General features: G+C 34.3%; 1 protein-coding gene across 3 annotated transcripts in view; it reads right to left on the bottom strand.

Moving 5' to 3' along the window:
- Positions 1–27,159, bottom strand: part of TRAPPC8 (trafficking protein particle complex subunit 8) — a 90,080-nt gene that overhangs the window by 32,638 nt on the left and 30,283 nt on the right. For all 3 annotated transcript variants that reach the window (XM_007167039.2, XM_057526622.1, XM_057526623.1), the window contains 10 exons: positions 26,411–26,511; positions 22,303–22,408; positions 15,530–15,661; positions 11,448–11,672; positions 10,110–10,218; positions 8,487–8,681; positions 7,178–7,308; positions 4,187–4,261; positions 3,534–3,660; positions 1,487–1,641 (listed from right to left, as the gene is read on the bottom strand). In XM_007167039.2, coding sequence (XP_007167101.2) covers positions 1,487–1,641; positions 3,534–3,660; positions 4,187–4,261; positions 7,178–7,308; positions 8,487–8,681; positions 10,110–10,218; positions 11,448–11,672; positions 15,530–15,661; positions 22,303–22,408; positions 26,411–26,511 — 1,356 coding nt within the window. The remainder of the gene's footprint in view (positions 1–1,486; positions 1,642–3,533; positions 3,661–4,186; positions 4,262–7,177; positions 7,309–8,486; positions 8,682–10,109; positions 10,219–11,447; positions 11,673–15,529; positions 15,662–22,302; positions 22,409–26,410; positions 26,512–27,159) is intronic.

The raw sequence follows: 27,159 nt of genomic DNA, 5'->3' as shown, positions 1-27,159 counted from the left end.
TGCCATTTTGATTTGCAGAAGTTAAAAAAAAAAAAAAAAACCTGATAGTATCCATTATGGCACAGACATGAAGCAATGGGCACTCTCATTCTGAAGGAAAAGAGTCAATTCCTACAGCCTTGCTGAAGGTAATTTTATAGTATATTGCATGATTGACCCAACAATTCCATTTCTAAAAGCCTAGCCTAAACTAGAACATGAACAAAATATGTAAATAATGTTTACTGCAGAACTGTCAGTAATGATGAAAAACTAGAACCACACTCATCAATACGTAAATGATTAAAATACATTATAATGTATCTGAATAAAGGAATACCTTATCTAGCTGTTAAAAAAGAATTTTACTGATTGAAAACACAGACCAAGTTTTGTTGTTAAAGACAAAAAACAAGTCACAGGATAAAATGTGCAGTATGATTACTAAAAATATATATAAGTGTACAACGAAAGGTCTGAAAAGAGAAACATCAGTTTGGAATCACTGGCACTTTCTGAAGGTGAATGACTAAGCTTCTAACTCCCCTACTAGGGAAACCTGAGGGTGCAGGAGGAAGGCCCTCCTTCCAGTGTTCACACTTATACCTCATGGCTGTGCCACTGGCCTGCCTCTCAGGTAAACACCTGATTCAAGGTGGGCCACAGTTCTTTCCTAGAAACTTGAAATTTGTAATGAAGTGGCACAAAGACCAGAAGTTGTAAGACTGAAGTCATATCAAAAGTAACGCTTTCTAAAGGCTTTACGAATTCCCTGGAGCTGCTGAGTCCTTATTCTTCCTTGAGACCTACTGTTCTATGTTACTTTAGTTTCCATGAGATATTCCAAAATCCTTCAAACTAAATAATATTGGTGGGGGGAGGCGGGTTATGCTACCCAGCATCAGTTTCTATCTTTTGCAACTAAAAGATGGCATGAAAGTATGACAGGGTGGGATACAAAGAAAGTGAAGGGAATATTGGTTTTATTCATATAAAAATTATCTATATTGCTTAAATTTTTTACAAGAATTAACTCCTGTTATTTTTATGCCCTACCCAGAAAGAGCCATTGATTTTAATAACAACCAAAGTGTTCTTTCAGAAGGTTTTTCTCAACTTCCATTAGTATTTTGAGGATTATATCTTACAACCTGAGTGTGACTTAATGTTAATTTGCATGATTACCTTATCTTTGCGAATTACATCTGTTCAGCATCAGCTTTTTTTTGGCCGCACCACACAGCACGCCGGATCCCAGCTCCCCGACCAGGGACCAAACCCGCACCCCCCACAACCCCACAGTGGAAGCACAGAGTCTCAACCACTGGACCGCCAGGGAAGTCCCCAAGAATTTAAAAGTGCAACCAAAGTCTAAAATTAATCTACCCAAAATATCATACCAAAGTCTAAATCAATAATACCAAAGTCTAAAATTAATCTACCCAAAATATCATCCTCCCCTTACAGATAAATTATTAAGTGCATGAAATTTTAAAAAGTGAAATACCTCCAACAGTGGCATTTCCTCAGTGATTATGGGATCTAGACGTCGATCAGGACCATATTTAATAGATGTTTTCTCTTCTTTTGTGTTGTTAAGTCGAGGACCTTGAATTTCTAAATCCTGTCTCCCTCGGACTGACATACTCAAGGAATGCTTTCCTGAAATAAAAAACAATCAATGCCCTAAAATAATTTGGTATGTTAACTGATAACAATTTAGCTTGAATATATGAATACTGTATGTTTCAGATTATTTCTAGAAAAATTCTAGACAATTACTAATTAGCATGGTTAATCAAAGAGTTAAGCATATTTTATTTCCATGCTTAACAACACCTATTGCATGCTGCTTAATTTCTCATTTTATTAGGATTTACTTACTTTGCAGAAGGACTATTAAATAGGAAGTTTTTGAAATCTATATTTAACCATAATGGCTATTAACCAAAAAGATCTATCTGACAGAACAGCTACTCATATTCAATATATATATTAATTTGAATTATTTCTGGATTATAAATAACTACATCTTCTTAATAGACTGCACAAAGAAAATTAAAGATAGTATAGGGAGCTTTCTCAAAATTAAACTCACTTAATAATCATGTGAGATTTTCCTCAAAAGCTTCCACACATTGCATGTAGGTGTGAAAAAAGCCAGGGTGTACAATTGTATTTCCTGCAGGAATACTTAGAGACTTTAATGTGCTGAAGATCACCATGATACTCCCAGACCAGACACACAATGCAGCATTTCCCATACCTCATCTGACCCAGATCCCTATTAGCATTTTACATAGTAAATAGAACTACACTAAAACTTCAGAAAAATTCTGCTATAAGATGCAATTTAATAGTTAATTCAGGTTCTCCTCCCACTAATGTCATAAAATAACATATTTATTAATGCATATATTTGGTACCTTAAATGAAGCAATTAGATATAATTTATTGACAACCGTAACTTTGTGGTACTCGATTAAAATCCTAGGTAGGTACAGCGGGAAAGGAAAGAAGCTTCAAAAAGTTTTTAACACTCAGTTTACTTACTTAAAATATTCAAAAATTAGCAAGATTATTTATAAAAGAATCTTGTCTGGTGCTTTTCAACCAAGAATTACACATATAGTACTAAAATGCATAAACACCATACTCAACTTTAGTATCAATTTTTTGTTTATAATTTTTGAATTCTTATGGATTCATTCCACTTCTGTATACTTTTTAAAAAATGTTTTATTGAATTATCCTAGATATGCAGGCAAGTAGAAATATCCAACTGAAGGTTAAAAGGACCAACAAATTTTCCAAGTGTTCCCAAAAGATTTCCCAATATAATCAGCTTTTGTAAATGCTAAATTCAAGTCTGCCAATGACTATAATTTGTTAAAAAAAATAATAAGACTTAGCTACTAAAATTAAGAGATAGAAGTGATGGATTTTATAGTAAACTCTCTCTCTAGCATCTTGTCAACTTAAACTCAAATAACAATTACAAGGTGATATTAGAAGGGTTCCATGAAATTAAAGGGCAAAAAAAAGGCAAACCATGTTAAACATACATCTGGTAGTTTTACTCTTCAAAACTTTGTAAAACTTATCATCTGGTGCACCAAGAATATCAGCTTAACTCTAAATCCTACTCTTTTTACAAAACAGATGACAGAATTTAAGGTGTTTCACATCCAATGATATGAAAACACTGGTCTTTGGTTTGCATATTCAAAAAATAGAATATATTCAGACAATTTTTGTAGTGGCAGCAGACATCTCAACCAATGGTTAGAATATATTTAGTTAGAATTTACTAAATTTGGATCAATAACAAAAAAGAAAAATACATAGGGTAGAACCAAAGAATTATCAAAAATACGTCAGAAGGGAATAAAGTTGTTTATTTTTGAAGCAATGGCAGAGTTAAAAATAATCCAAATTATTCATTCTTTCATTTGATTAAGTGCCTTATTAAATGTACGTTAAACTTATTTTTAAAATACCTCATTTTTCATTTTATTCTATGGAGACTTAATTATTAGTTTCTATAGCTTTACCTGTGTGACATCCAGGAAGAGCACCAATGCCATCTACTGTCATGGAGCCCTGAATAGTGCCAAGATTATAAACAACTCCCAGAATATGCAGCTCCCCTATGTGATGGGGAAAGAGCTTTAGCCTTGCCTGTGGAGATATTTAAGTCACTCTTATTATCTGTTTTCATAGTCTCTTAAATAGTACAATACCTAAATTCTGTAATGTTGCAGAATTTATATTTAATATCAATATAATTTAATATCAATATAAACTCATGACCTAAACTTAACTATCAATTGATTTCTCTTACTAGAAAGCATTTTCTTCAAAAGAAATTTTCTAAATTCAGAAGTTATGGGCCTGGATCCTCATCAGTATTTTTAATAAAAACCAAAATATTCTGGTCAACCAAATATCATATGAAATTACAACACTCATCCCAAGAAGAAAGCAAAAACTTTTTTCACCAGGCTTCTTAGGAAATTAACAAACTAAAGGCCACTGCAAACCTACTTTCCCAATCAATTTCCCCCCATGCAATTCCAGTTTCCTAATATTCCAAATTTTAGTTTTTAAGAAAACTGGAATATAAAACAAACTGAATAAATGGATTTTTAAAATTTGTTTTCATCTTACTTTTAAAGACTTGACAGAAAAATAATGAAAAAATTACCACTTTAGATTCTTCACTATTAATTAAGAATTCTGAAACAACTTCAGTTCCAATCATTTCAGGTTCACCTTTTACCTGAAAAGTAAATTATGTAAAATATACATTCTAATGAATAAAGTATCAGATTATTAACATTTCTATGTATCAATATTTAAGAACAATAACAATAGTTATAGTTAGCATTTATTAGCTTTTCACCATGTGCTAAGCAATATGCAAAGTGCTTTGATTTCACTCCGGCAGTAAAGTCATGCAGTAGTAGGCACTTGATTTATTTTATTTTCATTTCATTCAGTCCAATTCAACTGCAGAGGATAAGTGATCTACTCAAGGTCACAGCCACCAAGAAGATAAAATCTCAAGAGATACAAGTTCAGTTGCTCATCGCAAAAAAATGGCCATTTAATTTAATCTTGCAATAAGAGCAAATTTTTTCATCTTTTACTCCGACCAGCCTCTTTTTCCAAATTGGCTAATTACACATGGAAAAAGTAATAACAGCTTAAGTAGGATACGTAAGATTGGTGGACAATAAGGGCAGTGCGGGAGAGCAAAAAAGTCCTGTCTCTTCCAAAAGCAGAGCTAAAGTTGGCTCACACTGGGGGTAAACTTAATCCTCATAAACCCTGTTTAACTTTTACCATGAAATTAGCTAATTGACACAAGAAATAAAAATTTCATTTCCCTAAATTCCAATTCAGCATCTTAGTCCATCACCAGTAGAAGCTCATGAAGAAACCCGAAAAGTTTGAAATTTACAGAAAAAAGTGCAACTTCATTATACACAATGACAATTTTCACTTAACTTTAATAAACCTCCTTTAAAACCTAATATCTTGAACAGACTAACACACATCAAAAACTAATAGATCTTTTAAAAAAACTTTTCCAAGAGTGAACAATTTATACTCTTCTAATTTGTATTCCAGGCATCCAAAAAACATTAGAAAAAGTACTGAGGTTGCTAAAATTCAAGTCAGAATAGAGCCTGGGAAACCTCAATCTTTCAAAACTATTCACAATAAGTACAAATAATCACAAAATGTCTTCAAATGAATTTAAGCAGCAAGACTTAAGACTTAATAAAGCAACCTTTAAAAAACTGAAAACGCTTCAAGAGAAATAGTTTAAATAGTTTAAAGTTAGTATAACAGACATCTTCTTTTAAGTTCTCTCTTCATAAATCAGCACCAAAATATTGGGATACTTCCCAATTTAAAAATAATTTTTACCACATTATTAAAGCATATAGCAAGGTAGTATAAAGAAGTATAAGTAACATAAAAGATATTGGTGATTAAACTAATAAATAACTAAGTAAAAAAATGTACTCGCCCAAATTATTTCTGTTAAAATCAGCTGGGTAACAAAATTTCCTGCCTCAAAAATAACTATCTTAAATATATAAAGAAATTATTAGACATACATAAGAAAAAAGATAAATATAAATGAAAGTTATGACAATTCACAAAAGAAGAAATACAAAAACAAGAACTTCAACTTCACTAGAAATCAATGAAACGGAAAATAAAATAGTAAGACAGCATTTTTCTTAACCTATAAAATCAAGATTTTTTTAAATAAATAAGAATACTTAATCTTGCAAAGATGAGATACCCAACCCCATATACTGCTGGTGCAAAGCTTGCTGGTATGACCTTTTGGGAAACCAAGAGTATTAAAATATTTATTCCCTAAAATATTCTAACTTCATGGCTAGGAATTTTTCCTACAGAAGTAATCAGGATAAAAAACTATGTACCCAAATTTTCACCAATGAATTATTATAATAGTAAACAAATGAAAACTTCCAAAACTACTACCAACGGAGAGAGAGTAGAATAGCTTACAGACCATTCGTGTTATGGAATATTATACAAAAATGAAATATTAATATATTTAATACCAAAATATGCATATAAATACAGAATGAAAAAAGCAACATACATAATGAGAATCCCACGTATGAGGAAAAAACATACAAATGCAAATGATTAGAAAGGCATACTGTAAGTGTTAAAGTAGTTAGTTCTAAATACTGAGAAGACAGTGAAATCTAAGAAGCAAAACAAATGAACAAACATAACAAAACAGAAACAGTCATAGATACAGAAAACAAACAGGTAACTGCCAGGGGGTGGGGTGGGAGGAAATAGGTGAGGGAGATTAAGAGGTACAAACTTCCAGTTGCAAAGTAAATGAGTCACAAGAAATGTACAATGTGGGGAATATGGTCAATAACTCTGTAACATCTTTGTATGGTGACAGATGACAACTAGACTAATTATGGTGATCATTTTAAAATGTACAGAAATAGCAAATCACTATGTTGTGTATCAGGAACTAACATAGCGTTGTAGGTCAATTATACCTCAAAAACAAAAAAACAAATGAACAAACTCATAGAAAAAGAGATCTGATTTGTGGTTATCAGAGGCAGGGAGTGGGGAGAGGGGAAACTGGATGAAAGAAGTCAAAAGATACAAAATTCCAGTTGTAAGATAAGATACCAGAAACGTAATGTACAGCATAATAAATATAACTAACACTGCTGTACGTTATATAAGAAAGTTAAGAGAAAATCCTAGGCATTCTCATCACAAGGAAAAATATTTTCTTCTATTTCTTTAATTTTGTATCTATATAAGATGATGGATGCTAGTAAACTTACTATGATAACCATTTCTTGAGGTATGTTAAGTCAAATCATTATGCTGTACACCTTAAACTTATACAACGCTGTATATCAGTTATATCACAATAAAACTGGAAGAAATAAATGCTGAGAAGACAAAACAGTTTTACTTCTATCCTTATCTTCTTCTGTACTCTCAATTTTCAATAAGCATATATCATACTTTTTGTAACTAGGGAAAATAAGCATAAAAAAGAGTAACTTCAGCTCACTGAACAGAAGTTGAAATGTTATTACAGCATCTGTTAGACTGTTAACTGAAACATGCTTATTACAAATACCTTTTAACAACTTACTAGTTCTTTAACTTCTTCATTTTCCTTTCCACTGACATCTTTAGGTTGAAACTTCCAGAGCAATGACAAATCAGTCAACAAAAGTGGAACTTTCAAAGGGTTTCTAAAAGCCACTTCCACTGTTACTGGCTCTATAAAAGAAAGGCCTAAATTAATAACTTGAATAAACCCCATACATCACCCTATGCTTCAATTCTCTGAACACACCTTGCTTTCACAGCTCTGCATTTCTGCCTATCATCTTGTAAATGTCCATTTATTCAGGATCCAGTTTAAATTACCTTCTCAAGAAGATTTCCCCAATTTCTCTGTACCAAAGAATGTCATTCTGTCTTCTATATTCCAAAAGTACATTGCATATTCCTGTATTAAAGCCCCCACTGCATGGTTTTATAAATGCAGCTCACTATATTATAAGTACTCAATTTACTTTTGCACCCCCAACTTCCAGTCATATTTGGCATGCAGAACATTATCTTGAGGGCTTCCCTGGTGGCGCAGTGGTTAAGAATCCGCCTGCCAATGCAGGTGACACGGGTTCGAGCCCTGGTCCGGGAAGATCCCACATGCCATGGAACAACTAAGCCCATGCGCCACAACTACTGAGCCTGCGCTCTAGAGCCCGCGACCCACAACTACTGAGCCCACGTGCCACAGCTACTGAAGCCCGTGTGCCTAGAGCCCGTGTTCCGCAACAAGAGAAGCCACCACAATGAGAAGCCCATGCACCGCAATGAGAAGCTCGTGCACAGCAATGAAGAGTAGCTCCCGCTCGCCACAATTAGAAAAAGCCCACGCGCGGCAACAAAGACCCAACACAGCCCAAATAAATTAATTAATTAAATTAAAAGAAAAAAACAAAAAACCCACATTATCCTGAATACACTGTAAACAAAACAAGTAAAAGCTGATTCACGTTGTTGTACAGCAGAAACTAACACAACATTGTAAAGCATTTATACTCCAATAAAGATGTGGGAAAAAAACCCCAAAAAAAACCATGAACAGAAATTCAAGGGACTTCCCTGGTTGTCCAGTGGGTAAGACTCCACGCTCCCAATGCAGGTTGGATCCCTGGTCGGGGAACTAGATCCCACATGCATGCCACAACTAAGAAGTCCGCATGCTACAACTAAGAAGATCCCACATGCTGCAACTAAAGATCCTGTGTGCTGCAAATAAAGATCCTGTGTGCCACAACTAAAGATCCTGTGTGCCACAACTAAGACCCAGCACAGCCAAAATAAATAAATATAAATAAATAATTAAATAAATAAATATTTTTAAAAAAGAAATTCAAGTATATCACCTTCTACAACTGTGAGCGGAAATCTTGAGTTATCTGAATAACTGTTCAAACAGTACTCTGTGGGGTGGAAGTTGGATGGAAGTACTCCTCTGTTGACCACAGCCACAACATGTTCCTCAAGTTCTCGCCATTGCTGAGAGGATTCAGAGTCATATTCTTGATCAAGACTTACATGAGTAGCTGCTTGCTTTTCACCTTAAAAAAAAAGAAAAAAGAAAAGTGTCACTATTAAATATACATATTTATTAACACCTGCCCTCAAATGAAATATATTTAAAATAAAAGTCTAAGGTATCCAAATAAACACATATACCATTCTTGCCTATTTCCAATTATCTGAGAGAAAAATATCCTCTTACTAATTCTAGCCTAATTGGAACTTAACTTATAATATTGATGCTTTTTTTCTTCTGACTCTGAAAGAACACATCTTCCTAGTCGTCTACAATTTTATATGAAGTATTTCAAACATACGAACAAAGCATGGAGAATAATATAACAAATACTTGTATATCAAAATTTAACAAATGTCAACTTTGTTATATGATCCCAAATTTTATTTAAAAATAAAATAAATGTTACAGATAGAGTTGATGTCCTCTATGTCACCCTCCCCAATCCTGTCACTCTCCTTCATCTCCTCCACTGGTACCACTTCTTCCCAGAGCTACTCTGAAGCTGAAGTATAGCATTCACACTCATATTTTTTATTTTTTTTACCTTACCAAATGAGTGTATACATAAACAATTCATAGAGTTGGTTTACATTTTTGAAATTTATATAAATGGAATTACATTTCAGCCATCATTCTGCAACTTTTTTCACTCAGCTTTATGTTGTAGGTATTATCCATGAAACCACTATATGAATGTACCAAAATTTATCAATTCATTCCCTGCTGTTTTACTTTTCTTGCTACTAAAAACAATGCTGCTATAAGCATCCTGATAAAAATTTTTAAATAAATTACTAAATTAGCTCTTAAAAACATATTAAGCTCCAATTAAGAAGGCTTAAAATTACAAAGTTTACTTTAACATGCATAAAGACCCTTGATATATTTATACTTTTGGCCCAGGACTGCCATTCTACGGCTCAATGCTAAGGAAATAATCCTCTGTTTTAAAAAAGTCTTACAACAAGAACAGCATAATATTGGCAACTGTTCACTGCATCTGTGTACATTTGAAATTTTCCATAATAAAATGTTAAGACAAGTTTTATCCACAAAAATGTCTATTACAACTTAGATTTTATATAAGCAAAAAGATGGAAACTATATAACAAGCAAATGTTACAATACTTTATATGCACTGAATGGAATATTTTACAGCCATTAAAAATGTTTATCAAGATTATGTAATAACATGAGAATTCTTTATATTATATAAGAAAAGTCATTATAAGTACGGCTATTTTGTTGTTATTGTTTTTAGTTTTTAAAGCTGGAAGGAAAACCCCGAAGTAGTAGCTCAGGTAGCAGGATGATAGATGATATGGTATTGCTGTTTATTCTCAAATATTCTTTAACAACTACACATTATTTTTTAAATGGAAAAAGATGAAAAAACTTAAAAAAAAAAAAGTCAAGAGGTAACAAAGCCAAATTAAACTTTACTAACCATCTGCTGGTCGTCTGTCATGGCCAAAGAAAACCCGTGTTGCTGAACTGTTAATATATGGTAAAGGAAGCTGCGGTAAAGGACCATCTGGTGATAGCTGACTTACATTCTAGGAAAAATACCAAAGAAAAGAACAATTTTTGAGAAAACTTCGTTATCTTCAAAATGTGTTTCCTCATTTTTTAATACACAAGATATTAAAAACATGTTAAACAAGAATATTAATTACTAGTTTTACTTAATATTTTAGAGTCATAAAATTTTATAACTGGGAAGAACTTTAGATATCATTGATTGTGGTCCAAGAGAATCTCCCTAAGTTTACTCTGCTAGTTAGTTCTCTCTGGATGTTATACCTCCAAATATTATTATTATTATTATTTTTTTAAGCCCACCACCACCCCTCCCCCACCCCACCGCTTTCCCTGCTTGGTGTCCATACTTTTGTTCTCTACATCTGTGTCTATTTCTGCCCTGCAAACTGGTTCATCTGTACCATTTTTCTAGGTTCCACATATATGCATTAATATACAGTATTTGTTTTTCTCTTTCTGACTTAACTTCACTCTGTATGACAGTCTCTAGATCCATCCACGTCTCTACAAATGACCCAATTTCATTCCTTTTTATGGCTGAGTAATATTCCATTGTATATATGTACCACATCTTTATTTTTGTATGTTTTTTACCTGGACTCATTATAGCATCCTATCTGCCAAAATTCTTACCCATATGATTTCAAATTAATAAAGTATAAAAGGGTAATTATATTTTGCAGGACAGATAAAATATTTACTATTTATGGACCCTGAGGAAAAAATTACAACTTTCCATTTTTCCACAAAACAATGCTTTAAAGTTACTATCCTCCTGTCTCAGTGAAATATTTTTTCTTCCTATTAATTTTTCTGCATTACATCAAATTAATCTATCTACCTCCCACAGATCTGTATCTCCTTATCTTTCATAGGAAAAAGAGAGGAATGTACTTTCCAAATGGGGAGATAACCCAATATACTGTAAAACCAGTTATAATTCAAAAATACATAATGAAGAAACAGTCCAGAAAGCTCATGGCATCTTTTCTTTTTTTAGGATTCCAAGTACAGATACAAATGTTTACTGGAATATTAAAATTCTCTTTTATGAGAACTGTGGAAGGGCAACGCAACTCAGATCTATGACCAAAAAGCCTACCCTGCCATATTAAGACAGATAATTGCATATATTCTAATAAAACCACTTATAAGACTCCTACTAGCTAGTACTGAATGTGCTTTTTGCTGAGAATAATGACAAATATAATTTTAACATCCACTCCTGAAAATCAGTGTTCACCTTGTAAACATAAAGATATTCTCTGAGGAAGGCCCCTTGCTGAGCAGCAGATTGTTTACTTTCATTGATTAAAATATGCCTAAAAGCAGACACAGCATTGTCCAGTTGCCTAAGAGTATAGGACTGACGTCCAATGGTGAAGTTAATGTGATCCTCTGCAAGAGACCAGCCTTTTCCTTTGTAAACTTGCATGGCTTGACAATAGCAGCGTAAAGCATGTTTCTTCTGTAAGAAAATATACAAAACAAAGTATTACAATCCAAATTTCTCTTGGACTGGGAAAAATACACACACACACACACACACACACACACACACACACGAAATCAAGTAACTGGTAATTAGTGCTTCCTCTAACAGACACTGGGATGATGAGGAAAATGAAACTAACATTTATGAAAACCCCTTTGCAATTACTGCTAAAAACCAAGAGGTCCTGAAGCAAACAAGTAGCTGCTCTGTGCAAGGGCAAGAAGTCTAAGAAGTCAGGGCTAATAATGACTTCATGAAAAACCATCTGGGAGTTTCCAGAGCAGTAGCACATGGAGTCATGAATGAGTTAGAGACTTGTCGTTAGCTTGTAGCTGAGAGCTATCTTGTAAAGTCTAAATTTTGTTATGGTCAGTCAGCTCTCTATACCACTGCACTGGGCTGAACAGTAATGTGTGTGCTAATACTGCATATATGAGTATATGGTATAAGTATGTACATATATTTATTGGTCTTGTTTGTTTGGTAGTGATAGAGTTTGGCATCCTTTTCTTCTGCCCACCGCTGCATCCTGCCACACCCATGAGCAGATATTTGGCTTTAATTACATATCACTGCCACCCTCTGAACTCAGACAACCTCCATTCTAAAAATGGGATTTGGTACCAAGAAAAAGGCTTCTCTCCACCTAACCTTTTGCTTCAGACTAAATTCTTGTAACCACTCCTCTCTCCAGGGCAGATTTACAAATTCTGTACCATGTTTAACCAGAATTGTTCATTTTTTTAGGAAATATTTTCTTGAAAAGAGATAAAGAAAGCAAATCAAAATAATCTGCCACTTGATAGCATGCAATAAGAACAGTCTCTCTTTTGTGATATTCTTACAAAGATACCCGATTTGAATCTCAGGATGAGGAAACATCAGATAAGCCTAAACTGAGGGACATTCTACAAAATAATTGGCCTATAATCGTCAAAAGTGTCAATATCATAAAGTCAAAGTATCCTTCTGAACAGGATCCTTCACTATAAAGGACATTTAGGGGGCAACTATCAAAACCTGAATGGCGTCTAAGGATTAGATAGTAGTACTGTATTAGTACTAAGTTCTTGATTTTCATTGTTGTTTTATGGTAATACAGGAGAAAAAAATTTGTTTCTAAGAAACAGGAAATATGTCCTAAAGTACTGGGGGGTACTGGGGCACCAGGTACACAACTCTCAAATGGCTCAGGTATACAAAAGCTTCTGAACTGTGCTTGTAACTTTTTTATAAGTTTGAGATTATTTCAAAATAATTTTTAAGTGATGTTTCTTTAAAAAACAAAAAACCCAATCTCCATACTGCATTTAGAAAAGGAACACAGCTACTGAATCTTAAAAACTGAGAGATACAGAGAAACGAACATGTCTAAAAGTGTCACGTTCAAGTGCATTTTTTAGGATCTCTTGAAAAAGCATCTAAAGAGATTTAAGAGGTAACAAGGATTTAAAGTCTGCCTTTTGAAGTAAAAAATAGAAAGACTGTCCAGGGTATTCTGGGCACAAACACCTTCTCCAGCACTTTCTTAATTTTTTTTTTTTTAACTGTAAAAGTCTCTCATAATGTCAGTTCTCTAACTTTAAATACCTTATACGTGTTCATATTCTTAATGAAAAAATTGAATTATAAAAAATTTCTGGGGACAAGTAATTCAACATGAACTCACAATCAGAGAGGACTGAGAAATGACATTACTATATATATAATCTCCTCTATGCTCCTCACTCATCCCTCCCAATACACACACCTGTTTTTAATGGAAATGTTATAAAAAGTTGGTGCTTCTCAGAAACAACCTGGCCTCAGTCAGAATTACATGCCCTATGCGTGCCCTATCTTCCAAGGAAGATACTGTTCTTGACAAACTTCAATGGGACATATATTTGCTTTTCCAATAGGTCTTCATTACCAGTTATATTTTCAAGTTTCTACTACTTGAGAAAGCGATTCCCTGGGTTCAAGGTATACAGAGAGTGGTCACAAAGCAGCAACCTACCTTGGAATCATTAACTCCATGAGATAACTACAGCTAAAGATGATTATTAGGCCAGAGAGCAAATGTATGTCAACCTACCACAATGTAGCCATTTTTAACTTGATATGCATTTCCTAGAAGCAATATGCCCTGTACTTTCAGAAGGTAAATACAAGATCCAATGACATCATAACCACAAATGAAACCATTCACAAAAGCGGACAAAGATGTGGAAAAAGGATAACTTATTTTTAGTAAGAGACACACAATCATTCCTAATGGGGCATATAATTATTCTTCTAAGGAAAGGAAACCACATGCTTAACACATTTTGTAGATATTTGAATAACACTTTTAAGCAAAGATAAACAATGGAATAGTATGTTTCAGATGCATTTTATACTTACTATGGAAAAAGAGCTGTGAAAAATCAGAGCTTTTTTATTTTTTTTCCCCACTTCAGAGCCTGAGAAATTCTAATACATAAAGTACATCAAATTATTATAAAGACTTTTAATTTTATAAATATTTTTACAGTTTTGTATTTAATATAAAGCAAAGTCACATATTTTCTAACTTGCCAGTTTCCAAAAATAGAGGGAGGAACCCAAATCTTGAAAAGTTGGTTTTTAAAAATCATGGCATTCTTACATGAAATTGAGAATAATTTTAGAACACCTTTATTTCTTTGTATCTTTGAAATAACATATAATTTACAACACTGGCATGTTCTGGTTATCGCAGACTTTGAAAAATGTATGTTCATAAAAATTCTTATTAACTAAATTCAAAAAAATCCTCACACTCCCTGACTAGATTAAAAAATTCCTTAAGAGACAAGACATGTTAGTTTTACGGGTGTAAGCTCAGCTCCTAGCAAAGTCCCTGGAATATAGAGATGATTACTCAATCCACACTTCTATCTATATTTACAGTAAACCACCGTATCTCAACTGCTGTTACCACTCTAGAAAGTGGTAACTGCCTCTAGAAAGGTCCCTCCAGCTAACGCTTAAAAGGACAACTGGGGCCAGAGAATCTCTCTAAATTAATAAAGATCTTTTCCAACCCAACTGCTCCCAGGGACAAGAGACAGAAGGTTTCTACCCATTAAATATTTAGTAAATACCATTAAGAGACATTCTGAGAGAAAATAGAAGACCAGAGTTGAAGTAGGGAGGGTTTAATCGCCTTTAAGAAGAATTAAAATTACTTAAGTGCAGTATATCTGGCCTTCACATATATGATTTAATTTAACCTCACAAAAATTGGGGCAAAATTCCAAATTTTATAAATTAAAAGAAAACGGAGGCTCAAAGACATAATTTTAAAAAGTCAAGTTGTGAGTAGATCAAGATTTAAACTCAGATTTGTCTAAATCCAAATCTCATGTCCTTACCAATATAACACATTACCTCAGAACAAAATTTAATTCCATCTTTAGAACCTGAAATCAAAAAATTGACAAATTGGGGCTTCCCTGGTGGCGCAGTGGTTGAGAATCTGCCTGCCAATGCAGGGGACACGGGTTCGAGCCCTGGTCTGGGAGGATCCCACATGCCGCGGAGCAACTAGGCCCGTGAGCCACAATTACTGAGCCTGCGCGTCTGGAGCCTGTGCTCCGCAACAAGAGAGGCCGCGATGGTGAGAGGCCCGCTCACCGCGATGAAGAGTGGTCCCCACTTGCCGCAACTAGGGAAAGCCCTCGCACAGAAACGAAGACTCAACACAGTCATAAATAAATAAATAAATAAATAAATAAATAAAAGACTGTGAATTTCTTTAAAAAAAAAAAAAAAAAAAAAAAAAAAATTAAAATAAATTATTTTCTTTTTAAAGCAAATGCACTCACCTGCCCTGCTTTACTAAACCGGTGGCCTGCCAGTATCATATGAAACGCGTATTTTCTAACCATGGGACTCTTCATGTTTATAAAGCAATGTGCCGCCTGTTCCAAAAGAAGTGCACTTCGAAGATCAGAATCCTATTGAATGTTAAAGAAAAAGAAGGTTAATTTCACAAAATTAAAAGTAAAGAGGTAATTAGTGAAAAAACATTTACTTTCTTAAAATAATATATAGCATACGCAATATTTAACTTAGGAGTATCTGAGGGCAGAGATCAAGAGACAATCCAGTCTTGATGATTCTTTCTTCCAATAAGCCAAATTAAAAAAAAGTTCAAAAAAGTCTCTATCATGAAATATTTCCTTTTGCTTTTCATAGAGCCAAATGTCTGGTTATGATATGCTCCATGTAATAAATCTGTAAAGAAATGCAATCTCTTTTCAAATGGCAAAAAATAATATAAACTGGGAATTTAATACAGGTATACTGATTTAAAGATAAACCAGAAAATGGAGTACAGAAAAAAATAGATTCACACCAATCTAATTTCTTCTGGAAACTGATCTGTGACATACAATAGCATCCTTCCATCCATCCAAGAAAAAAGGAAAAATAGAATGTGTGTAGATCATGATATAATCTAATCTACTACTCTGTCCTCTATCAAGTTTTACTGTACTTAAAAGGAATTCTCAGTTTTTGCTCTAGCTCAAGAGGGTCAAAATGACTGATTTGCATTAAAAAGTCCAGAAGGTTTCCCCTTCAAAGATTATCACCTACTGTTAGCATATTAGTTAGTAAATGGTACAACTCAAATTAGTTTCCACTTCAACTGACTTACAACAGAGTCTAAAAAAACCACATACTACATTTATAGCCTCACCCGTAAGGACAACCTTTCAAATGACAGAGCCATCATCACTTTACAAATAACTGAGAAAGTACTGAAGGTTGCTGATCAAGCATCAACAACATTTTCACCAAACTTTCTCTAGTTTTTCAGCTATTCTCAAGCTGAACTTACCATGCCCTTCCATGTGTTCTGCTGCCATTATTTTCCCCAGGGAAAGTTGAAAACAGAAAACATTGACTTTAAATGCAATAATTTCAACAGATTATAGTTACATCAAAAAGTGCTCATAGACCATTGATTACTGTAACTATCTCTGTAGCAATCATAAAATTATATTAGAGCGGAAAAAGATCTGAGGAGACACTCCAGAAAGCATTCAGTAAATGGTAGATATTATTAATCTATTTCAACCCCCTCATAACAAAAACTAAATGATCAGATGATTTTCTTAGTTAACTAAATCCAAAAGCTAGTGAGTGGGAAAATTAGGAATATACAATTAACAAGTAGTTCTTAACCAAGGGTTTGCATCGGAATTACCTGGGGAAGCTAGGGAGCTTACTTCTTTATTTTTTTAGGAAAATATTGTCTTCTTAAAAAATTATTAAATACAGCCTCTTTTTTTCCTTAAAGAATAAATGTTTGAAGAAAAAAAGTGAGTATCTTTCTTTCCCACCTCATTCCTCATCCAATTTGCCAGAGGTAACTACCATTACCAACATGGTGCTGGTTTGTGTCATTTCTCTCTCTCCCTCCCTGTACTTACATGTTAAATACAACAGTTTTTTTAATACTCATACTTCCTTACGCATAAATGGTATTATACAGAGTATTATCTGGCGTTTTAACTTAATATCATGGACTTCTTTCCAAAACATCTACATCTCTCATTTCTTTTAAAGCCACATTGTATTCTATTATATAAATGTACCATAATTTATTAATACAGTCTCCAATTGATTGATTTAATACTGCCACATACTTTAATTACTACAAAAAATGCTTCAATAAACATCTTTACAAAAAGATTTTTCGGTAACTATACAAATATTTTTATTAGACAAGTTTTTGGACGTAGAAGTGCTGAGTTAATGAAAGCTATGCATATACTTCAAATTCCAATTAATATAGCCAAACTGGTACAAAAAAAGCCATACCAGTAAAAATTTCCATAAGAGAATAAGAGTTCATTTTCCACTCAGCCAAAAATCATTTTTTTTAATTTTATCACTTTCATAAAAGAAAAATAACACTTTATTCCTCAACATACATTTCTTTAATAGTAAGGCTGTTCATCTTCCATATGTTTAAGTGTCTTTGTACTTTTTCTGCGAATTGCCTATTTATGCCCATTTGTGAATGGGTTTTTGTGATTATCTGGTTTGTAAGAGCCCTTTGTACACTTAATTAATATTAGGCCTCTGTCATACATTTGCAAATAGTATTTCCCAGTTTTGACATGAAAGAGTCTATTCTTTAGTAGTCAAACGTACTATATCTTTGCTTCTATGACTTCAAAATACTGTATCAAACTAAGAAAGAATGTTATCATTCCTAGATTTAAAAAAATGTTCTCCCATATACTCTTCCAGGTTGTTCATTTTTTCATATTATAACTTAATCAAGCTATAATTATATTATCATGTAATGAATAAGATAGGAATCAGCTAGTTAGATGTCACAATACCATTCAGTGAATAACCTAACATTTCCCACTAATATGACAAAATGACAGCTAATTATATGTAGTATTTATATTCTCATTCTATTACATTACTCTGTCTATTCTTATCATTGTAAACAGTTTTAATTTCTAAAGCCTTATAATACATTTTAATATCTAGTAGATTCCCTCTAATTACTTCTTCTATTTTGGAATTTTACTTAGGTTTCTCAATAGAGTCAGTTTAAGTCCTATAAATTTCTTAAGTTTATTCTTAGCATGCACATGCACCCACGCACACACACATACATGCACACACACAGCATAAAAACATTTTTTTAATTGCCTACAAAGCTTCATTAACCTGCAAAACCCAGATGGGCTGCAATCCTGGACATTCTGAATAAAACAAGGAATATACCCTAGATATCTTTGATGGTGTGTAAATGATTCTAATGTACAATTCAATTGAGAACCAGCACAGTAAACCCTCAGCATTCTGAACTTTAATTTGACTGACCAATTCAAGAGAGACCCGGAAGTCCACAGCATATATTAATTTAGCTGAAGCAAAATTTGCCTCCTGCATCCAGTAAACCTGTTTGCTGAGAAAGAATCGATTTGCAGAGCTAAACACCCTGCACTCATATCTCACTGCAGCCTTTGTTCTTCGTTTAGGTCCTGTCTTACAGTGACACCTAAAGTAGAAAAAAAACACTGCTTTGAAACCAAAAAATGGCCCTGAAAAGAATGGCAACTGCCATCTGTGTTGATGGAAGAAAAATGGAAGAATTTCACAAAGTGATAGTTTTATCCAGAAAGCAGAGGCTTTCTTTGAATGAGCTGAAGAATAAAATTTTATTTTAGTGTTAGTTCACATCCACGCTATGACAAGTCTATCATATATGCTCTATAAGGAACTAAGGAAAAAACCCCATGATACCACTTCAGCAAGAACTCCAGCCTGTGAACTTTGCCCACAGCCAAGATATAATTTTAACAAAAGCTGAAAAGGCAACACTAACTTAAAATATGAAGATAAATATAAGGGAAAAAATCATTTGAGGTAGAGGTTTCCGTAAACACTTCCATAGAAAAAAGGCACCCGCTGCACAACCTGAACTGAATCAAATCTCAAGGATGGCATGGCACTAAGATTTTTTTTCTTTGCCTAATTGTGCAATTAACAGGAAAGGTGCTAGCAGCTGAACAACTTACCACAGGAACAGTTCCTCCCAAGCTGGAGAAACTTACAAAAAACTGGTGCTATTACTATATCCTTGATAAGCTGATTTATTGTATTTAAATGGAGTAAGAGACAAAAAGGGTTATATGACCAGAATAAATGTTCAACACAGAAACAGAGACACAAGGAGCGGGAAAGCACCACGTTTTAAGCACCAAATTTAGACACACTACCTATGTGCTACTAAATGTGACATGTTTCATCACTAAACTGGGTTTGCTCTGCCATGCTGAAAATGCCAGGGCATAACACAAGAATAAGACCCACTTGCCCATAAACTTACAGTGCAAAAAATAAAGTCAAAGCACAACTCTTTTCATCACAGCTATCTTTTGCTATAATGGTATTAACAAAAATCTAGTAAAAACAATGCATGAATGTCAAGACTATGTAACTCAGTTCCCTACCCTCAGGATGAGTACATTTTTCATTTCATACAGACTGTCTAGTTAACAAAATTACAATAAATACAAATTATTAGTTAAAATTTAATAATCTTAGACATATTATGCCTAGCAGTCTTTACTTTCAAGTTATCTCAAAGAAATATCTGACAGGTATAGTACAAAAGGCCATTGAAAAATCACAATTTCTGGGGAAATATATCGCATTCACCCCCATCTGTCACCCCAAAGCAGTAAATGACAATGATAAATTTCCTAGAATTTCATGACAAAATAAATCATCCAGGTTTGAAAAAGAAAGGTAAAAACAAAGAGTTGGAAAGAAAAAGAATAATGAAAGAAAATAATAACATTACAATGCAGACAGAAGAATTTGCTCTAAAGAAATTTTACTCCACGCTCCTAAACCATAAATTCCTTTTACACTCACTGATAACCCCTAGGTTGAAAAATTCAGCAACATATTCAAACCCAAGTTAAGATTATTTATTATAATACAGAACATCAACACACTCAAGAACCTATATTCAGCTCTAACAAATAGTTTCTGTCTGACAACTGTTCATACTGGTCAGTGTCCATGCAGTATCAATTATTAAATATTTTTAAAATCATCCCTTAGCCTACTTAGTTATAACTGACAGAAATCTTTTTAGAATAATTAATGGTTCAGTTCAACAAACATCTGTAAATCACATACCATGTGTCAAGCCCAGTGTTAGGCACTAGGGATAAAAATGTAGAAAGTTGGGGCTTCCCTGGTGGCGCAGTGGTTAAGAATCTGCCTGCCAATGCAGGGGACACAGGTTCGAGCCCTGGTCTGGGAAGATCCCACATGCCGCAGAGCGGCTAGGCCCGTGAACCACAACTACTGAGCCTGTGCGTCTGGAGCCTGTGCTCCGCAATGGGAGAGGCCGCGACAGTGAGAGGCCCGCGCACCGCAATGAAGAGTGGCCCCCGCTCACCGGAACTGGAGAAAGCCCTCGCACAGAAACGAAGACCCAACACAGCCATAAATAAATAAATTAATTTAAAAAAAAAAAAAAGGTGTAGAAAGCAACCCAGTTCCCTATCCTCAAGAAGTTTACAGCTTAAATATAATTTCCAATATAATATGACAAGTCAGGTCTCAGAGCATATATGAGAGGACAGGACAGAGACACTTAGAACAACCTGTGTACTACATACAAATATCTGAAGGATATGACTGATATCAGGACTACTAAATTAAGGCGAAGAAAGAGGAAAAGGGCCAAAGTCCAAGAGAAGGACATTAAGGACATGAACCAGGACAGTAATAGGAGGGATTTTAAAAAGAGAAAGAGAGAGAGGTAAAATATGTGAAGACATAAAAACATGTTTAAGAAGTTAAAAAAAAAAAAAATCCCCTGGGACTTCCCTGGTGGTCCAGTGGTTAAGAATCTGCCTTCCAATGCAGGGAACATGGGTTCAATCCCTGGTCAGGGAACTAAGATCTCACATGCCGGGGGGCAACTAAGCCCACGTGCCGCCACTACCGAGCCTGCACACTCTAGAGCCCGTACACAACTAGACAGAAGCTTGCGCACCGCAACAAAAGATCCACATGCCACAACAAAGATCCTGTATGCCACAACTAAGACCCGATGCAGCCTATTTAATTAATTGATTGATTAAAAATCCCCTAATTGTGTCACTGACAGTATAGAAGAATATAGGAACATCTCAAGTAGTTTCTGCCCTGAGCAAATAAGGAGTTGGCTGGTTATAATTTAAGATCAAGATCTATAAGGTAAGAAAGTAGAAGTTTAGTTATTGCTATGTTGACTCAAAGGTGCATTGGAAACACTCAAGTAGATTAAGTCTAAAAGGCAGTTGGCCATTCAAATCTAAAGCTCAAGGAGACGCCAGGGCTGGAGACAGATTTGAGAGTGAAAATCGTAACTGTAAATAGATTACCTAGAACATGTATGAAGTAAAAAAGTACAATGGTCCAAGGATTAAAACCCTAGGGAACATTAATATAAACACAAGGGTGTTTGATTTTGTTTTTTCTGTTCTTGAGCATTCATCTAAAAAACATGTCTTTAACCATACTTACAAAGAATTACTGCCATTCTTTACAAGCTTAGTCAATGCAACTTAATGTCTGTTGGAAACCTTCAACAGCAACTATTTAAGTGAATTTCTTTTTCTCCCTTTTGAAATATTCATAATATAGATTTTAAAAATGCATAAGATGATTTTTTAACAAGTTCATATGAATGAAAACAAAATAAAAAATTCCTGAGTAATTACTTTTTAAAGTATCAATTTTATATTAGGAATGATGTATATGCATGTTGCTTTAAATACTGTTATCCATAAGTCAAAACCTAATTCATAGAAGACATACAGTGCATGTTTGTGGTTAATAATCATGCAGGCTTAAAATCTGTAAATAAAATAAATTCAGTTTACAGAATACTGAAATTAAAATTAATTCAACAAATTACTAAAGTAGCCAGGTTATAAATTCCCAAAGAGAGATACCCCTCTAATTTTGTTTTGCATACCCTCTCAAGAAAAAATAAACACTTTTAAAAAAATATGAAACAATACTAATTAGAACAAATACTACACAGTTTTAGTACCTCACTGGTCAACCGTATTAGAAGAGCTGCAGCCTCTGAATATTTGCTTTGGCTTTTTAAGATTTCAGCACTGAGCAATACACATCTTTCAGCCAATACCATATTCCTAGAGAAAAAAAGGCAAGAAAAATATAATTAGCACTACAATAATATTTTAGTACATCATAGTAACCATGTGTTCAACAAAAGTTTCCAATTCTAGTTTTTAAGTAAAAAGAAATCCATGTCCTTGTTCTCTACTTACCAAAAAACGTTAAAAAAAAAAACTTCAAAGAATTCTCATAACTCATCAAAACTTTTAGCATTGTATAATTTTGTAGTAAGACTACAATACAAAGTCACATTTCCTGTATGAAAAAAGCTAGAACCCAACTCGTATCTCTGAATAAGCAGTTAGTTAACAAAACTTGCTTTCAGACATAAAGGAATATAAACATTTCACCCAGATTTCTTTTTTCCTTCCTTATTGCAAACTCTGGTTATGTGTGTTTCATTTTACTGACTACTTTTAGGAATAATTAGGCAATTTCTCTCTGGTTAGTACTATTGAGATGTTTCACTTGGAGATAGCATGGAGCCAGTGTTGCCTGACTGTTACTGAGCAAAATCTTCTTTGTAAAAACACAAAATCAGTTGATTTTTCTTGTGGACAACTACTATCAAAAATCTAAGAGTTGTATTATTTGTTCTTGAAAATAATAAAAATAAATGAAAATATTTTTTACTGTGAAATTATAAGACGGAATCCTTTTGTTGAGAAATACACTTGACCACTGAACAGTGCAGTCAAAAATATGCAGTTGGCCCTCAGTATCCACAGTTCCACATCCATGGATTCAACCAACCTTGGACTGTGTAGTACAGTAGTATATATTTCTTGAAAAAAATTCATGTATAAGTGGACCCGCGGGACTTCCCTGGCGGTCCAGTGGTTACAACTCCACGTTTCCATTGCAGGGGGAACAGGTTCAATCCCTGGTTGGGGACCTAAGATCCCGCATGCCGCACATTGTGGCCAAAAAAAAAATGGACCCACACAGTTCAAACCTATCCTGTTCAAGGGTAAACTGTAGCAGCAAAGTTTTTCTCATTTTACTTTCTAATTCTTATACAAAAATATACCACTTGACCTTAAAATTACAACCAAAGATTACTAACTTAAAGGTCATTCTGAACAGTGATAGTTTAAAAATACAATTCACTACTTTCAAAATTACTGTAGTGATCTGCCATAAACTTTCTACAAATCATGATTTTTTTTAGAGGGTTGGTATTTATGAATATCTGAGAATGTTTTAATGAATACAAAAGACTAACTCCTCCTTGCCAGTACCTACTCACATACTACAATATGCTCAAATATGCTCAGTTCTTAAATCTTCTTCTTAAGTAAACTTTACAAATCTTAACACAATTGTTTTATTTTTATCCTCAGCTATTTCCCCTTGTGATCAGCTATGAAGTCACAGGCTACCAAGTTCAGGACTTTAAATTAATTTGTTTATTAAAGTAAGATTTTAAAAAGTCATTTGTGTCAGGCAGTGGAATTACTAAAGATTCAAGTGTTTCTATGATGCAATCCCTATCTAAAAGCAGAAACTGACATGAAATAGATAATAAACAGGGTACCACTGATTTTTATTATGATTTGGGGAGATAAAGGAGGGAAGGGAAAGCTTCAAAAAAGAAATGTATAAAGATAAATAGGATTGCATCAGTTAAAAAGTGGAGCCTGGCATTATAAGGGCATTGCAAAAGTAATATTGTATTTCCTGTACTTAAGAAAATTTATTTACATTTTAATATTTCTGAGACCAGGGAGCTTTTTAAAATTGATATGTATAACTAATGTAGTGTTTTCTAATTTACCCCAAAATATCTATTAAATTGTTGATAAACCTTACCAATTATGGTAACTTAGAAAAAAGATTATAAGGTAAACGCATGTCAGTTAAGTATGTATTTAGAAAAAGCATATAGTCTGCTATGAACAGGAGGACAAAACTGCATTGCCACGGCTTATTTGGCTATCTGGGTCAATTGGTATTTTCACTTTTCTTTTGCATCCCTCCATGTGCATCTCTCCAAAAGCTCTGTGCTTCATGAAGACAAGGAAAATCTTTTCAGAGAAAGGACTTTACTGCTCTGGCTTCCTTAATGCCTCATTCTCATAGTTCTTCTACCTTTTGAATCTCTCTTTTTCGGAATCCTTCAAAGGTTCCTCTTTCACAGAAGGCTGTTTCTCCTGCCAGAAACTCCAAATATATTCTCAAACAGATTATACAAAGTATTCTATACAAAGGGCAGGATTTGATACTGGCTCCACCATTTATTAACTGCATACCCTTGGGCAAGTTAAACTCTTTAAGTTTCAATCTCCTTGTCTATCAAATGGAATAATAATAGTATCCACCATTTCATAGGCTTGTTGTAAAGATTAAATGAGCATGTAAATTACCTTGGCATAGTGGTAAATGCTGAGCACTAAACAAATGTTAATCATTATTACTAGTGTTGTGTTGTAAACACATTGCTATGACTACTACTTCTACTTCAACATTATAGGACACAAAACTGCCTTTGTGTCTCTGACTCTAACCCATCCATTCTACATAGAAAAGTCATATTAAGCTTTCTGGGGCTTCCCTGGTGGTGCAGTGGTTAAGAATCTGCCTGCCAATGCAGGGGACACGGGTTCGAGCCCTGGTCTGGGAAGATCCCACATGCCGCGGAGCAACTAGGCCCGTGAGCCACAGCTACTGAGCCTGCACGTCTGGAGCCTGTGCTCCGCAACAAGAGAGGCCGCGACAGTGAGAGGCCGGCGCACTGCGATGAAGAGCGGTCCCCGCTCGCCGCAATTTGAGAAAGCCCTCGCACAGAAACAAAGACCCAACACAGCCAAAAATAAATAAATAAATAAATAAATTTTTAAAAACACACACACACACACAAAAAATCTTTCTGAAAAATAACTTTTATTATGTCAAGGCTCTACTCAAAAATTCAGTAACTCCCCCATTTACTACTACATAAATCTTAACTACAGCTTAAAAATAATAATGAGAGTTAATGCTCCCCCACGCTGATTTCTCTCAAAACACCTTTCCATATATACAAACCCTCTAACCTAGCTAGCCAGGGCTCTATTCCTTTTCAGCAGTAATGCTGTATCCAAAACATTGTTCCTGCCAATCACAATTACTGAAATGTCTTTATGGCTATCAACTCCCAACCACCTTTCTTTCAAGGTCTATTCCTCAAGCATACCATGACACCTTCTCTGGACCAGTTCATAGTCTCCTTTACAGGTGGTGAGTTCTAACTCCCATAGAGTTTCAACAGAACTCACTATGTGTACAAAACATTTCTCATTTTCTTCCCTGAACCACTATTTAAATCTCTGTGTTTGCCTATTTAACAAGGAAAGTTCAAACTAGCTAACTCCTGGCTTAACAGTAGCTAAAGTTAGAGATGTCCCCAAAATATAAATCACCCTCAATAGAACAAATAACCTCAACATTACATATAACAAATTCCTAACCACATATCCAAACAAAATTGGAAAGGAAAGGAAAATGTAGTAAAACCCTAGTTTTAGGGCTTCCCTGGTGGCGCAGTGGTTGAGAATCTGCCTGCCAATGCAGGGGACACGGGTTCGAGCCCTGGTCTGGGAAGATCCCACATGCCACGGAGCAACTGGGCCCGTGAGCCACAATTACTGAGCCTGCGCGTCTGGAGCCTGTGCTCCGCAACAAGAGAGGCCGCGATGGTGAGAGGCCCGCGCACCGCGATGAAGAGTGGTCCCCACTTGCCACAACTAGAGAAAGCCCTCACACAGAAACGAAGACTCAACACAGCCATAAATAAATAAATAAATAAATAAATAAATAAATAAATAAATAAATGAACGTGAATTTCTTAAAAAAAAAAAAACAAACAAACCCTAGTTTTAAAAGATCATCTCACCTTATCTATGACTATATTAACTTGATTTGGGAGCTTATTTAAGTTTAAAGCATAAAAAACAAAGAACCATTTATATCTAATAACCATATAAATGTCAAATTTACCTCTAAATGGACAGAACATAAATATTCTAGTCACCTACTTGCAGATATCCCTGTATGTCTGGATTGCTGTATCCATATAATGTGCAGGGTATGGCCTGGGTGCTCCTGGCTGAAGGAACGCTGACACTGCTGCCATTTCCTAGAGGAAAAGACATGATTTATAGTATTTCAAAAGGAGAATATTCTTGTAGTTTAGCATCCAGGAAGTCTAAAAATTGGAATGAAGTTTGCTGAGTTTTTTTATGTATCCACATATATAAATCTGATAGCCTAACGCAGACTTGGAAAATACATTTATATGCTTTTAGTTTCAAAATTCTCTAGTCAAATTCCAAAGTCTGTCATTCAGTATTTAAATGAGTTTTTTCAAGAAGACCTAGTAAACCATTTCAGTCATGGTATATATATAACTCCACTTTCAGTCATGGTATATATATAACTCCACTTTCAGTCATGGTATATGTAACTACCAAGTGAGCCTAGCTTAAGATTTCTGCTACCACCTCCTCCTCGTTATTCCCTATTCCTTAATGACTAAAGAACAGACCAATGACAGAACCATATAGAGAGAAACAAAACAAAGTGCGTCTCTTTCCAATGTACTGGCTTCAAAATTTGAAAACAGAGCACACAACAGCTTGCACTATGTATCTTTTCAGCTACTTACACACTCTATAGTTTATATCCTATATCATACAGAAGGCACAGACACCATTTCTGAGACCTATACTACTGTCAATTTTCTAGGACTTCTAATTTCATTTTAAAAACCCATTCCATTGTTAAT

Source organism: Balaenoptera acutorostrata, chromosome 13 (assembly GCF_949987535.1).
Source record: "Balaenoptera acutorostrata chromosome 13, mBalAcu1.1, whole genome shotgun sequence".
NCBI lineage: Eukaryota > Metazoa > Chordata > Mammalia > Artiodactyla > Balaenopteridae > Balaenoptera > Balaenoptera acutorostrata.
This window is presented reverse-complemented; position numbering and strand designations above follow the sequence as displayed.